The 16,431-nt window shown below is 31.5% G+C and overlaps 2 protein-coding genes across 2 annotated transcripts; one reads left to right on the top strand and one right to left on the bottom strand.

The window, feature by feature from the left end:
- The first annotated feature begins 329 nt into the window (after nt 1-329).
- Nucleotides 330-731, top strand: LOC128285342 (ATP synthase epsilon chain, chloroplastic-like). The gene has a single exon (XM_053022781.1). It carries the CDS (start codon nt 330-332, stop codon nt 729-731), a length of 402 nt encoding a protein of 133 aa, XP_052878741.1.
- A 5,048-nt stretch (nt 732-5,779) lies between these two features.
- On the bottom strand, nt 5,780-14,420 carry LOC108479637 (ABC transporter A family member 7-like). Its single transcript, XM_017782352.2, has 18 exons — nt 14,014-14,420; nt 13,319-13,703; nt 13,119-13,198; nt 12,833-12,977; nt 12,087-12,206; nt 11,862-11,986; nt 10,758-10,916; nt 9,957-10,119; nt 9,753-9,878; nt 9,564-9,647; nt 8,716-9,077; nt 7,937-8,137; nt 7,559-7,668; nt 7,391-7,475; nt 7,015-7,143; nt 6,812-6,917; nt 6,563-6,651; nt 5,780-6,304 (listed from the first exon to the last, which is right to left on the bottom strand). The coding sequence occupies exons 1-18, from the start codon at nt 14,095-14,097 to the stop codon at nt 6,005-6,007; spliced, it is 2,853 nt and encodes a 950-aa protein (XP_017637841.1). The 5' UTR covers nt 14,098-14,420; the 3' UTR covers nt 5,780-6,004.
- Between the last annotated feature and the right edge of the window lie 2,011 nt (nt 14,421-16,431).

Genomic DNA, 16,431 nt, shown 5'->3' with positions numbered 1-16,431 from the left:
ACAGTTTTGTTGTTTTATTTTGTCCACTCTATTTTCTTTGAAAACAGATGTGGTTGTATTTTTACTTTTTATTTTAAGTCATGCTCTGACGTATATGTGAAGTTTGTCAATATAAGAGTTTTGCCAGAGCTTTTAAGATTTGTTCTTGAAATGTTTTATCATGATAGATCATATTGATGATGATAGATCCGAGATGATAAGGATGAGGATAGGTCATCTGAGACCTGGCCTTTTGTGCATTACTAACATGGTGTGTCTTTTGGAAGTTTTTCTTGGTTGGAAGCTACTGGGAAGGCTACGAACTTAGAAATGGAGACCAAATTAACGAAATGACCTTAAATCTTTGCGTACTTACCCCTAATCGAATTCTTTGGGATTCAAAAGTGAAAGAAATCATTTTATCTACTAATAGCAGGAAAATTGGCGTATTTTCAAATCACGCGCCTATTGCCGCAACTATAGATATAGGTATTTTGAGAATACACCTTAACGACCAATGGTTAACAATGGCTCTGATGGGTGGTTTTGCTAAAATAGACAATAATGAAATCACTATTTTAGTAAATGATGCGGAGAAGGGTAGTGACATTGATCCACAAGAAGCTCATCAAGCTCTTGAAATAGCGGAAGCTAACTTGAGGAAAGCTGAAGGCAAGAGGCAAACAATTGAGGCAAATCTAGCTCTTAGACAGGCTAGGACACGAGTCGAGGCTATCAACGCGATTTCGTAACAAGTTGGTTAATCGAAAGAATTTCTGTAGAAACAGAATTTTCATTTATACATCCCATTTTGATTATGCCGATTAAATAGAATCAAATACAATCAAAAGTAATTCTGTAACAACTCGAAATTTATGATTAACGGAAAGTGTATTATCGAGTCTCCATTTTTTGGAAAATGAATTCGTAAATATTTTTAATAAATATTTACGAAGTTAATTGAGTGGTTAATTAGAGTTTAATTAGGTGAATTTAGTTTAAATTAAGGATAATTAGGAAAAATGAATAAATTGAATAAGGGGTAAAAGTTGAATTATAGATTAATAGAAAGTAAAAGGACCAAAATGGCAAATATGCCATTTAGCACAAATTGAGGCAGCATATGAAGTAAAAATCTAAGATTTTTACTTAGATTTTAATTATAAAATATATATATTAGTAATATATTATATTATATTATATTAATTTAAAATAATTATATTATAAGATATTTATATGATAATTAAATTAAATTCATGACAAATGTATGGTGGTGATTTAATACAAGTGTATTAATAAAAATACATACACTTGTAATACTATAATTAATTATTAAAAGATATTTATTAAATGATTATATTATATTATATTATATTATATTAATAAATAAATAAAGCATGCAATAAAAGAAACAAAACATAAAAAAAACAGAATATAAAACGAAACAGAGAAGGAAAAGGGGAGGAAAGAAAAAGAGAAAGAAAAAGAAAGGAAAATTAGGGATTTCAAGGTTCTAAGCTTAAGTGGTAAGTCAATTTAGTCTTTTTTCTTGTAATTTTGATGTTTTTGGAATCCTAGAGATAAATATTATTTGTTTTAAGTGGAAATTTTGAAAGTTATTAGATTTCTAGATATTGTTCATGTTGAATAAATTGATAGAATTTCAAGTTAGAAGTGAAATAAGGATTGAATTGTAAAATAAATCATAAGTTTTGAATAGTAGGGACTAAATTGAAAGAATTTCAAAATTATGGTTTTGTGGTGAAATTAGAGAGTTGAAATTAGTTTAAAGTGGAAATTGAATAAAAATATTGAGCTAAATGTGAAGAATAAAAGTTAGTCTCGGTTTAGGGACTAAATTAGAATTTAGACAAAAGTTGAATAAAAATTTGAAATATTCAATGTGAAATTGACTGGTAGTGTATTGATAATTTTTAATTGTTTTAATTTTCGTAGCTAACGTTGTCCCGAAAAACCTCAGCTAAGAAAGGAAAAGGCAAAGTCAACGAGGGTTAGCTCGAAAATTACGGTTTGTATTTCTATAATCCGAATTTAATTATTAATTGTTATATTTTAATTTAAATGTTTATGGTAAAAAAAATTAAGGTAAGTGTAGTATATTTGATATTGAATTGAGTGTTTGTGAAATTATGATTTATGTAATATTTGAGCATTGGTATTGAATTTAAATTGAATTGGTATTTAATCCAATTTTAATTATTAATTGTTATATTTTGGTTTATATGTTATTGTAAGTAATTAAGGTAAGTATTAGTAATTGTTATTGAATTGAATTTATATGGATATATGTGATTGATGTGAAAATTGAATATTGGATGTATGTTATATTTGAAAAATATATTGATTGGGAATGTGATAAAATTAATATGAATAATTGATTATTGTGAAATTTGAATATTTGTTATTAAAAAGTAAAGTGAATTGTATTGAATTGAGAATATATGTGATTACTTGAAATGTGTATTGGTTGAAAAATTGAAAGTGAATTGAAAACCCTATTAACAGTATTCGGGCTAAGTTGGATATAGTTGGCATGCCGTAGGATTGGAAGTGTTCAGGGATACTTCGACCTTGAGTCGATGAGGCACTATAAGTGTCGTACTATTACTTTGACTTCAAGTCGATGAGGCACCATGTGTGTCGTACTATTACTGTTACTTCGGTTTAATTCGATGAGGTCTGAGTATCGTACTGTTACTGTTTACTTCGGCAAAGCCGATGAGGCACTGAGTGCCGTACTGGTGTGTTGGTTGGATCCGTGTATCCGTCAATGTCCAAGCCATGTTAATAAGGGTAAAAAAGGTACTGAATGATCGACTGTTACTAAATGATATTATAAAGGTTCTGAATGACTGACTGTTATTGAATGATATTGATAAATTGATTGATATTGAAAAATATTGACTGATATGGAGCTTGGAATAAACGAATTACTGATTGAAATGTGAATTGTTGAATATTATTTATTGATATTGAACAGTGAACAGTGAACAGTGAACTGAAACATGATTGAAACACATGAATTATGTAACTCTAAATGGGATATAAGTGAATAATATTATTGCTCAAGTGAATTGTGAACATATTGTGGAAAACTATATGGGTTAGTAGATGAAAGAATTGATTGAGTTATAAAGGATTTATCTATGAAATGAATAATTATATAATGGTGATTGTTATATGATTTTAAGTGAAAGTTATATTTTCATATTATTAAGTGTTCAAATTATAGAAATACCACTGAGTTCATACTCAGCTTACGGTTTGTTTCCATGCGCAAGATAGGTTAAAGTTAGACCATTGAATCAGCATCCCAGGCTGATCTCGAACTCAACGTGATGAGGTATATTAATTATTGGTAATGGCATGTATCTAAATGTCTATGTGTGTCATTTTGGATTGTCAATGTAATGATGAAATAAGTAAATTTAGATTTAGTAATAGTATATGGTAGGAATTGGCTTATTTAGTAAGAATTTGAACCATTTGATCATGTATGTGAAATACTTAAAAAATTCATCATATAGGCACATAAAATATCTAATTTGACATGTTTTGAGTAGGTTTGAATGTGATTTAAAGTAATTGAATGAATGGTTATTGGAATGTTTGGTATCTTAAATTGCAGGGCTGGTAAATTTGTTGTTTAAGGCTTATTTTGAGTCCACACGGCCTAGCACACAGGCGTGTGGACTGGCCGTGTGAAAACTGCACCTTAATACTTTCAAGTCAGAGAGTTACACAGGCTCTCAACACAGTTGTGTGACCTAGCGACATGGCCATGTGATCTAGTGACACGGCCGTGTGAGTCACACGGGCAATCCACACGGGTGTGTGGGTACTTTTCATAAGGAAAATTCTGAAATTTTGAGAAAAATTCGTAATGATTTTAAATTAGTCTCGAATTGATTTTACTGTTCATATTGGGCTTCGAGGGCCCATTAAAGGGACAATATGTTAAACCTATGATAATTGTAAACAATTATTTTAATTAATGTCCGTAATTGAACTGTATTGACTGGTAATGTCCCGTAATCCTATTCTGGAGACGGATAAGGGTTAGGGGGTGTTACAAATTTATCGTCAAGTTGACTTGACGATGGCAAGGGTAGGGTGTAAATTTTAATAATTTGATCGAGTTGATGCAATTATTCTACTGTTGTAGTTACTGTCAATTTGTCCTCCTTTTCTGAAATTATTTTGAAAAAAAAGGCATTTGTGTTAGCTTGAAACGATTTATTTATAATTTATACTCGTGTCATATCTTTGTATTATTATCATTCATGTTTTCTATTAATAATAATATTTTTCTTTAAAAAATACTATTTAAAAAAGAAAAATATATAATCGATATAAAAATACATTCAAATTCAGGTTTCAATTTAATCAAATTAAATAAACTCATACTTGAAAATAAAATTCAAATTGAACTAGTATTTTTTGTTAAATCACCTAAAATTGGATGGAAAAATTAGTGTTTGTTAATTTTATTACATAACATACATGTAGATAGGCACGTATATGACACATCAGTATTTAATTAATTTTTAAAATATTTTAAAATTAAACTAATTAAATGAGATAATGATAATTTTTTAAATTGAAAATCTTTTGAGTAATACCGTGGGAGGAAAAAAATCGTCAAAATAGTGGGGCCCATTCTCTTGAAATGGCATAGGCAATACAGATGTGTATGAATCCTCTTAAGATTACTTACCAATTTAAGAGATTTTTATGTATTTATTTTTAAATGAATTTAAAATTATAAAAAGGTTAATTACATATACACATCATCTAACCATTGGTTATTATATTTACAAAAGTTTCCTTTCTCTCTTTTTATTTGGATAGACATTCATTTATTTACTATTTTTTTGCCTTTCTTATTTATGTGAGATTCCTCATAAAGCTTCGACAATCTTGCTCTAACCAATCTCCAAATATGAAGAATTTATTGTTCCTAACCATTTTAGCTCCCTGTTCACACATGGGCTGAATTACAAGTATCAAAATTTTCATTTTAATTTGATTTTTATATCATCATTTTATGTATATATATTATATACACAAATAATTATAATTGTAATAGGTAATTTATAGGTACCCAAAATGATAAATTTACTTTACAGAATTTATAAAATTATAAATTAATATGCCAAAATTTTATAATTCATCTTTAGAATAAGAAAATTAGATAAATTAAACTTGAATTAGGTAATTTTAGAATAAGATAATTTCAATTACAAACACAATAACTCCATTTAAGAAATATAATTTTAAGCAAATATAATTTTTATATTTTCTAAAGTTTTAATTTATTTTAATATTGATTTGTTAAAATTTTCAGAATTCTTATATATTTTAAAATTTCCAATTTGATTTTCATATTTTTCTTTTTCTTTTTAATCTTTTACCTATTATTCACTTAATAATAACTTGGTCGCGTTTGAGGTGAGAGGTCTCCTTCTCATAGGGATTATTATGCCAGTATCCAAAATATATATATATATATATATATATATAAAGTACAAAAGCTAATTTTATATGAAAGGTTTTTTGATGGGAATTATAAGTCAATTAACTGGTTAATTTAATATACATCAAATGTAAATTATCATTCAAATAAGCCTCAAAATGATGTTACTTCTACATCAGTTTTTATACTTGACCTCACTTGTGGATGCTTAGCCACCATAATCTCTTCTTGCTGCAACCTCACTTCGCTAGGAGCAACATTGTCACATTTTTTATATTATATTATAGAGTAACATCACACACATTCTCTTGTAACACAAATTCTAGTTTTATATAATCCATAAATAAGAAAGGAGAATCCAATTCATTTACAAGGTAATGCGTATATGACAAAAACAAAAAGCAACACTACAACTCTATCTGTAGATGAATGAAATGCTTCTAGTTCAAAAAAAAAAAAAAAAAGGAATGAAATGGTTTATCATATATGAACATCGTAGATATAATAAGAGGAAGAGCAATGTGAGAATCATGATAATATATTGACGGCCTGCGCCCCACGAGCAACCTTGATGAAGACATCCTCAAGAGTGGTGTCAGCCAAACCCCATGCGAACACTGTAAACCTGCTCTTTGCATTCTCAACTGCTTGGAATACATCTGCTATTCTCACCTCTTGCTTTGGCATCTCGAACTTCTGTGTTCCCGAGATTCGGTATATCTTGTTAGCATTTGGGGAGAGATGTTGTACCATGTTCTCCACTTCTTCCTCGTTATTTGAAGATGTTGTTATAGTGAATATGTAAGATCCTCCATATCTGCCCTTCAGCTGCCATACACACCAATCATAGGTTAACATAGCTTTTCTCACATCAAACACCCAAACAAACTTTAGAAGAAAGTGTTCGGAAAAAAATAGAAGATTAAATAGATATATTAAAGATAATAGAATAGAAATTCTGCAGATAAGAGGATTAGTTCAAAAGCTCTGGTCTATGGATAGGGTGTGTAACACGCTACCGTGTAAAAGATGAGAGGAATGAAAGTTTTATCAAGTTGAGAAAATTACTATTAGAGTCAAACTAACCTCTTTTGCATTTCCTATGCACTGTAAGGCGCCATCTACAAAAATTCCTAATCGATCACATAGCACCTCTGCCTCTTCCATTGAGTGCGCTGCAAACATTCAGATAATATTTGTTGGTATCTAAGGGCCAATACTTCTCACCTTCTATTATCAATAATCTTTTTAAATGAAGTGAAAAAGAGAGAGAGCAAAGCATGCAAATAGGTTAAAATCAAGAGTGGCAGTGCAGAGAGAGAGAGAGAGAGATACTGGTGAGAATAATTGCCCTGTCTCGTTTTGCCTGTTTCACAACACTCCACAGACTATTTCTTGAAGCTGGATCAAGACCGGTACTGGGTTCATCCATAAAGACAACCTATTTGCAAAATCTCAAATGATTAAAGCCATGAACAGCACCCCAGGATATAAGATTAGTAATGTCTTACAAAGAAATGTAGAGTGAACCATTTTACCTTGGGATCCCCAATCAGTGAAATGGCAACGCTGAGTCTCCTCTTCATACCTCCACTGTATTTGCCCGCATGTTTGTCTGCAACCCCTCCATGAAATAGGTTGACACTCTTAAGAGAGTCTTCCACTGCCTGAGGCAATTGCATGGGAATGAGCAAAAATAGAATCCCAATATTTTACATGAGGATAAACTACATCGCCTCAAACTAGCTTTCTATGAAGGTCCACCATCCGCCCTTAATATTTGAATATTAAAAGACAAAACGGAAGTCTGATAGAAGGGCCTCTAGACTTTATATTTATAATTAAATAATATTTATGAGCATCAACTTCTCCAAGTAAAATCCATAACAAGCTAAGAAGGTAATCTTGACTTACTTGATTTAATGCAGAACCTTTGAGGTTCTTCAGTCTTCCATAAAATAGCAAGTGCTCCCTCCCAGTTAAAGTTTCCCAGAGCAGGCTAATTTACAAATAACAAAATAAGAAATCTTTCAACATGGAAAACAATGTGTTTCTTGGCAAAAGGAAACAATTATATCATACTCATGCTGTGGGCAGACACCCATGCTTGTATAGATTGTATCCATAGAAGTCAGTATATCCAATCCCTGAAGATATGCTGTCCCTGATGTTGGTTTTGTAAGCCCAATCATCTGTCCACAGCATAACACATCAATCTTGCATAGTTTTTAACAGCTAAACCTGATTCTATCTTTATTAAGATACAGGCAGGAGTAAGACGAAAGTAATCCCAACATAGGGAACAAAATGGCTAAAATTACTACTGGGGAAACAAACTAGATCCTAACATGGAAGATTTCACTTTCAGCCCCTCACGTCACAGAAAATGCATACGAGTCTGCTAAGTGCATAAAAGAACCATACTTTCAAATTAGAGAGAGAAAAAAAATAATACACTACCATATTAATTAAAGAAGTCTTGCCAGCACCATTAGGTCCAAGCATGCCAAAACACTCCCCTCTAGGCAAAGCAAGAGACAATCCTCTCACAGCAATTTTCGCAGGATTTCCATCCCTTGCAGGATATATCTTTTTGAGGTTGTCACAAATGATGGGATAACTTGTAGTTGATTCAAGTAGCAACTGTTCAACTTTCTCTCGCTGGAAACAAAAATATAAAAGAAAATATTATTACACAAATGAATTATTCATATCACATTGAGCTACAAACACAACACTTTGAAAGATAAATACTAAGCTACAGTTGTACACTACTCAATGCATAAAAAGTTGTTTTAATTGGCAATGGACCTAGTTGAGTTAAGATAATGGCATAAAAGCTAGAAGGATGCTGTTAGAGATGCACATCTGAAGAAAACTAATAATACTAAAGTTGGAAGAGGTGGAACATGAAGTCTGAACTGGACATTATCTGCTCCATTAAGGCATAAACAAGAAACAGCCACCCTTCTATCACATTAGACCAACTAATGAAATTAGGGAGAAAATGGAATTCATGCTTCTTTAGAAAGATTTGAATGATCAAACCATTTTCGGTTCTACCATAAGAAATAATCATGTTAATAGAATAATAAAGATCCATCTGTCAGTGAGTGAAAGGCTAGTCTTTTGGAAGACTATGAAAATTAAGGGAATAGCGGTCACTGAGCCTTTCAAAGAAATCTACCCTTAAATGAGAAGATGCATTCTACAGAGCCAGAGAATCGGAAATATATTACCTCCTGATTAACATCATCTTTATCCATCTGAACAAAAACTTTTGATCCCTGTCTTTGCAGACTAGAACTCCTAAAAGATGATGCAGGCTTTCTACGGAATCTTTGCAAGAAAAACAGAGGGCTCTTCCCGGCACCCGAAGATGAAACCTGATCCACATAATATGCTACAAATAGAACTACAAACCACTCAACAAGAATGATAATCATGACCTCACTCATCCCATTAGAGCTATCACTCAAATCCCCCCACCGCATCCCATGTGTGCCCATATAATTTCCTTGGAAAGAATATTCTCCAAACTCATATAATCCCCGATACAAAGCAAATCCAGGAAATAACTCCATTACAATAAGCCAGCCTCCTACAAAATCAAAAAAATGAGTCTCATAGTAAGTATGGAGAAAGGTACAAGTGAAGATGGTCAGTTTAAATGAATAATAATGAATCTTTAGAGATTGAAAGAATCTACTTCTAGAAATGTGTCACAACTATTCTAAGTTTACAGAAGCCAAATTTATTATTACTACAGCCTCTGGGATAGAATTCATTTCTCAATTCCTTACTAATCACTATTTCCCAGTTCCCACCATTCAATAAGTCAAAAGAAGTAATTGACTCTCAGAAGCATGAGTAAAAATAGTAGGATGAGGTTATTCAAACATTTATAAAAGGAACGGTCTCTGCCAACAAAATTAAATGCTAAAATCAGTTGCTTCAGGCCGCAAAAGATATTAGCTTCTTGAAAGCATCATCTAATCAAGATATTAGTTTCATTAACAAATAATTCAAGCATACAAGATAAAGATAACAAATTGCATTTTTATAAGTCCTTAACAGTTAAACTTACTGGGAAATGAGTCATCTTCAAGGAAGGGCTGGAAGAGAAAGCCTCCTAAAAGTCCTGTTCCAAAGACAAATATGTATCCAACAACTGCAACCATTCACAAGTAGTTACGAGAAATAAGTCAGTTAACTAATCTTTAAAAGAGTAGACTTTTGCCAACTAAGAGGAGTGAATCGAAGAGCTAAGATAGACCTGAAGCAGTCTTAACATTTGAAAACATTGCAGCTACAAGGAAGGCCAGGGAAATTTGCAGATTTATGTAGAGGAAGTAAAACACAAACTGGATGCTATAATCATTTAGTGTGAAAAATTTCAACCCTGGAAGGAAATCAAACACATTAAAAGAGAAGCTTGAAGTAAAGATATTAAAGAGCAGTTAACTGATTAGATTAGTACCAATGACTGAGCCAAATATCACAAAACATAACATGTACAGCAAAGAGATGACAAGAAAATATGCATAAGATATCATCCAATAAGGTCCATCTCCAAGCCCGTGCATTTTCATCATAACTCGCAGTTTTTGCTGTTTTTCATAGACCAGTGAAGCCAACACCACCTACATTGAAAACCAGAATGTTAAGGCAAATATAGAACAATATATTATAAACCGTCAAGACATTAACAGAAAGAGATCATAACTAACAGTTGACAATGACTCAGGAAAATAATATTGTAACCATGACCTTGGATCAGATTTTCCATATAATAAGTTTGCTCATAGGTTTACGAGGCAATCCAGAAAGCCGACAACTAAGACATAGATTTGTTATCCAAACGTCATAAGAGTAGAGGTGAAGTGAAAAGGAAGGAATATTGCAGGAAGAGGTGCACGGTTAAATTTTGCTTACTGGGCTTATGCCATTACATGAAGAACAGTGGAGCACTGACAAATGACAATAGTTGTCCATGTCAATTTGCGATAACCTCTCATATCATCTCTTTATATAACAACACTAAAAAAGTATTCCCTTGGCCCTTCGTGTGAATATTGCGCATTGTTCATAACTAACCCCGATTTTTATCTAAAAAATCTCCCTGGCATGAATTAGAAATTAAATCTGATTGTAGAACTTTTACTATCAAATAAATGTTACCAAACTGTGATAATTTTGATAATGATCAATAGGAATAATAATGTTAAAATTGTGCAACCATACATAAGGACGAATACCAATGAAAAAGAGAAATACTTACGGGGAACAGTTGTAAAACAACCCATGTAAAGAAGAGTGTTCCCAGAAGAGATGACAAATCAATTCTGAGTTCTGTTTCAGGTTTTGGCATTTCTTTGACAAAATCTAGTAGCATTTTTGTAGCAGGCCCTTGCAAAAACTGAAGGTAGGCATTGGATACCTGTAAATATGACATTAGCAAATATCAGTATTCACTAGCTTTTGATCAATAAGCAACTACCATATAAATTTGTGGAATAAAGAGAAAGGTAGCAAGAAATAAGAAATAAATTTATAAAAGGGCAAAGCACATTAGTAATGCAAATCGTATAACATATTTGGACCATTGAAGCAGCCTTATCCCTTAGAGTCACTGACTAAACCAAAATGCAATGTGCATAGATAGAATATATAGTATAGCCAAAAAACTCAAATATGATGGGTAAGGTTTCTATTTGTACCTAAAAGGAACACCATAAGCCAATTAAAATGATTCAAGATTTTAAGTAAAAAAACAATTGTCATATTTTGCTGCAAAAACAGAACACCTAGTCTCCAGAAAAATGGACTGGAAAAGACTAAAATAGAAACAATGAACCATTGGTTTCTCAACCATATTCCCATTAACAACTGTTTGGGGAGCACGGTTGAAGAAGTAGAGTACAGAACTCAGATTTTAAAGCCTCTCGCTCATAGTTTCCTAAATCCTAACTGCTTAGTCAAAACAGATTTGTCCTGCTAACATATTTCCTGCTGTCAGATGTTGATATATAAATCGCAACAACCTTACGAACCAAAACCGGAAAGAGATGATGAGCTTACAAGAGATAACACCAGTCTGCTTGAGAAATCAAACCAGAAAGAAATCAACGTATATTTTAGAATGGTTCTCATAGATGCCTCTTTTTCCTTATAACTTTTTTGTTCAATCCATTAAGTAAAACTGATGAGCAAGATTTGACTCCAAGACATTCACGCCTTCCTTTCTTTAGAAAACTAGAGGATGATATTTGTCAACCATTTTAAATAGTATATGAGAGTCTAAGATTAATCCCAGGTATAAGATTAGTACTGCCAAAGAATCAGGCAAGGAGGAAAGCTGACTTTAGCTAATTCAAATATATACCAGATTGACAGATCGTGGAATCCGCAACAATGCCATAGAACTACCAGTTGAGTAATTCCTATAGGTAGAATTGTACCAGACGCTCACATTAAAATTATTGCCATCTGAATTCAAGAAATCATATGCTGTGGAAAAGATAAATTTGTCAGTATTTTTCTCTACCACACATGATTTTATGTAAATTAGGTAAAACAATAGCAACAACACAATTTAAGCTAGACTAACCTGAAACAAACTCATTTATCTTCTCTTCTGAGTTCCCTTTTCTGTAACCTCTATACAGCTCATTGTTCACCTGGGAAGAACTATTGCGCCATAGGTATAAACCTTGAACACATCGTACCTCTACATCCACAGAAAATTAAAGAAGTAAGCATAGAATCACCATCTTCCTGAAATCAAATTTTAATGCAACATTGTGATTTTTCTTTAGAGAAAGGTAATATTGTATGGAAGGACAATTAATCAACTTTGGGTGAGTTCCTGCATTGAATTTCTAACATAAATGAGCTAATCTAAGGCATTAGGTTTACAAAGTGCTCTACTTTGAGATTGTTTCTGAGTTTTACTGACTATCTCAAAAATAATAAAGAATCAGGCCAGAGAAGTTCAACAAGCAGAGTTTGACCCTATGAGACCTCAAAGGCAATAAGATCTGTCAATGTGTTTTCCAACAACAATATATGTGTAAGTATCATAAAGGAGCCTTAATGTTAGATAGATTCATGCAAGTCTAAAATCTACCTACTAGTGCAACAAACTTGTACTTGGCAAAATAAACAAGAATATGAAAAGTGCAACAGCTATGTAAGTTTACAACACAAAGGAACTTCAAATTAATGTATTTTCCAACAAATATTTCTTGTCCTTATATGACCATGCCTAATATTCTTGAAAATTTCCATTGTGGCATTTCAACTAGTCTATTCATGCAGTCTCATTCATATAACAAGAATGTCAGTGGCATATACCTTTTTCCCTGGCTATAGATGATTGGTTGATTAGAACAGAAAATGTTGAGTTTGATGTGCATTGACTTTGAACGTTATAGAGGGGAAGTGCTTGAACAATAGCGGGTTCGAGGTAATTGTAACCCTCGGGATATGTTGCTGTACCCTGAAAAGTTTTGAGAAGACAAATTATAAACCAAAAGATGGGAAGCAGTATTATGACATCAGATTCTAAATCATCACCAAAATCAGAAAACTATGTCTATATAAGTGGAAAAAGGAAGGAACAAAAAGGAGAACTACTTACCAGGACATTGCTGGACACACTGCTTGCAAAATCAGAGGAATTGATATTCAAAGAAGTTGAGAACATGGTCTGCGTCAAAACTACCAAAGCCAGAAAAAGCAAGTTTTAATCTGATGTGGTTTCATCTTTCACTGCAGCAATTAGTTTAAAGCCAAAGAAACTTGAATTTTAAAACAAGGGATGAGAAGTAAGATGCATACTTTGACTAAGCGTTTGATTATTCCCAGTGAAAAATGAAATTGCAGGACAAGTCCCCGTACTTCTGCAAGACTCATTTGGGAAGTCTGCAGCCATATTTGAATCAGATCTAACTGCACGATATTGGGGACCTGGTACTTGTAATAGTGCAGGCCATTCCGGGGGATTGGGAATAGGACAAGTTGATACTTGATCTACTGTCGAGTACTCTATCCCACATTCTCTCCTCTGGCAATTACCATTTGCGTTTCTTTCAACACAGATACAACCACAACGATTTTCCGCATTATCTAGTGAACTGTCCAACACTTGTTGCACCACAACAAACAGAACACAGAAAAATAACGGGAAGGAAATCAGCCGAATGTTTGCCCCTATGTTCCTTTTCTGCAAAATACCATAATATATAAATAACAAAACCTTTTCAAGGAAAAAATTTTTATTAAGGGGAAAATATCAAAGATCATCCTACCTAGTAAACCAATCATCAACAACTGAAATAAGCAATCGTAACAAGAAATACAAAGCAAAACCAGGCAAAAAAAAAAAAGAAAGAAACTCTAACCCAGTATTGCTTTTCATTTTCCAAGTTGAAGTTTACTAAAAAAAAAAATCCGAAATTTTCACAACAAAAATAAGATATCTTTTAGGAGGATAAAATGAATGGAAAAAAGGTGAGAAATTGAATGAGATGGACCTGAAAAGTCAAGTTCTTTCTGAGAAGAGCGTTGGCCTGCGTCCAGAAACTGGCTGGCCCCAGTGTTGGACGCTGATCCGCCATTGATACAACTTTGCTTAGACGAAAATCAAGTTGTAAAATTCAGAGAAAATTAAGAGTTTAAAGTCTTCGGGTATGGTTTTATAGGAGGGAAAGGGAGCTGTTTTTCTCAGCTGTTTCGTATATTTGCTTTCCGGACTGCTGCTTATTTATTAAATAAAGGAATAAACCAGTCTGAAATCTGAATTCTCCTTTCCTATACTTTTACTATTCTGGTAGATTTCCAGATTTCCCCGCTATTTTCAAACCTTGTTGCCTATATTATTATTATTATTCTACTCTTCAAGTCTTAACGCGTTTCGGCTCTTTGGCCCTTTGCTTCCAAAATACCCCCAGTTCTTAGCAGAAATAGCCGAAATGTCCTTGGAGACCAAACATATGTTATTTTATTATAATAAAAAAATAAAACTAAATGCTATTTTATTATTACTTCTAACTTTTTTTTAATTTATCGGTTGATGTTCCTTTTATGAATTTCACCTTTTCTAATATTACCAGGAAGTAATTACCATTTCCTAAAAAGTAATTTGCTTACCCTACTATAGATTATTTCTTTACCTTTTGTTTTACATTTAATATTTATTGAGATGAATGAATGATACAAAATTCGAATCGAAATTAACAAAAATAATTTTAGATTTCTTGCTAATATATTATTATTTTTATTTATTTTCTTGGTGCAATTATCATTATCTATTGATATCACATTAACATGAATATGTTAACATCTAAACTGACAAATCCTTGCCGTACGGCTCCAATAAAATATATAAGTGAATTAAATTTCTTGGATATTTAACCAATAGGTTGAAGTCAATACCATATCTTTTCGTTAAGTAAAGAATAAACTAACTTAAAATTCACAACCTATTTGGATTATTCCTATTTTTTTATTAATTTAATCATTCTAATTAATTGTTTAAATTAATTCATTAATAGATTATTAACGTTATCTTTATAATTAATCTAAAATATTCTTTTTAATTTATTTGTAATATAAGAGCTATCAATTTTCATCACCATCCATCCTTTATTTCTCATCTCTAATGCTCTTCACTTACTTGTTTCCGCACCCTTGAAATCACCTTACATAATTGTTTTTAACGATGTAAATGTTTATGATGTTTTTCATTTAATTTTATAATTTTTGTGATTTTATTAAATATGTGCCTTTGAAATTTTAGTGAATTTGAGTGGAAAAAGAAGGAATCTTTTTAATTGCTTTGCATAGAGTTATTAATTTTGAGATATTGGGTCTTTAAATTCTACTATCTTACTGTTTTTAAAGCTAAAAAAGATGGGTGCTTTCTTTACACTATGTTTAGGGCTATTTATTTTGTCGATGTGGAATGGAGTTGACTTGGATTCATGGTTTTTTTTTTTTTTTTTAGCTTTTGAGATTTAGCATCCACAAATTTTAGCCGTTGGGTTTAGTTATTATGGTAAAGTGAGTGTTTGTTTTTAATGCTAAAATTCATGGAATTATTGCGTCACTTTTGTTTAAGTATAGTGTAAGGTGATTTTTAGGGTGTGGAGGTAACGGAGTAAGGAGCACTAGAGATGAGAGAGCAGGAGATGGATGGTAATTATGACAGATGATTCCTATAGTTGATGTTGAGAAAGGATGATAATTGGTGGTTTATGTTGTAAATAAATTTAAAAAATTGAAATAATTATAAAAAGTTTTTAGTTTTAGTAAAAATCAAAAATGTCACATCAGTAATTTGTAGTGGATTAATTAAATTTTTAACGTTAGTGATAAATTCAAATAATTATCTTAATTAAAGCATTAATTGACAAAAAAATAGTAAATCAAAATAGAAATGGCTATTTTAGAGTGTCTCATTAATGTAATTTACCCATTATTATTTTCTTTGTATGATATCATAAACCGATCAACATTATATGAATTAATTGTTTTTATCATCCCTACCTAATCAACTTTTTATGTATGTATCCGTGATATCATACACCATATGATATGATACATAAAAATAATTAAAATATACTCAATTTTTATCACACATGTATACATATAGAAACTACAATACGGAAGTGTGTTTAAAAATTCATACAATAAATAATAAAATTTATAATTTGAAATTAATTAATAATAACACATAAAATATATATGATATTAAAATTAAAGAATATTAAATTGTAAGTAAAATAAAATTTAAACACGTAAATATATCAAACTAGTAATACTAAATGCACTATAATTTTTATTAATCTTGAGTCAATATATAGAATTAATGAAAGTGATAAGTATGCATAATCAAATTAAAATGTATATATTATATTAAAATAAAGTTTTGAGCCAATGATAAAATTAAG

The sequence above is a fragment of the Gossypium arboreum genome, chromosome 12 (genome assembly GCF_025698485.1).
Source record: "Gossypium arboreum isolate Shixiya-1 chromosome 12, ASM2569848v2, whole genome shotgun sequence".
In the NCBI taxonomy this organism is placed as follows: domain Eukaryota; kingdom Viridiplantae; phylum Streptophyta; class Magnoliopsida; order Malvales; family Malvaceae; genus Gossypium; species Gossypium arboreum.
The sequence above is the reverse complement of the archived record's forward strand: the minus strand, read 5'-3'. Positions and strand labels throughout refer to the sequence as shown.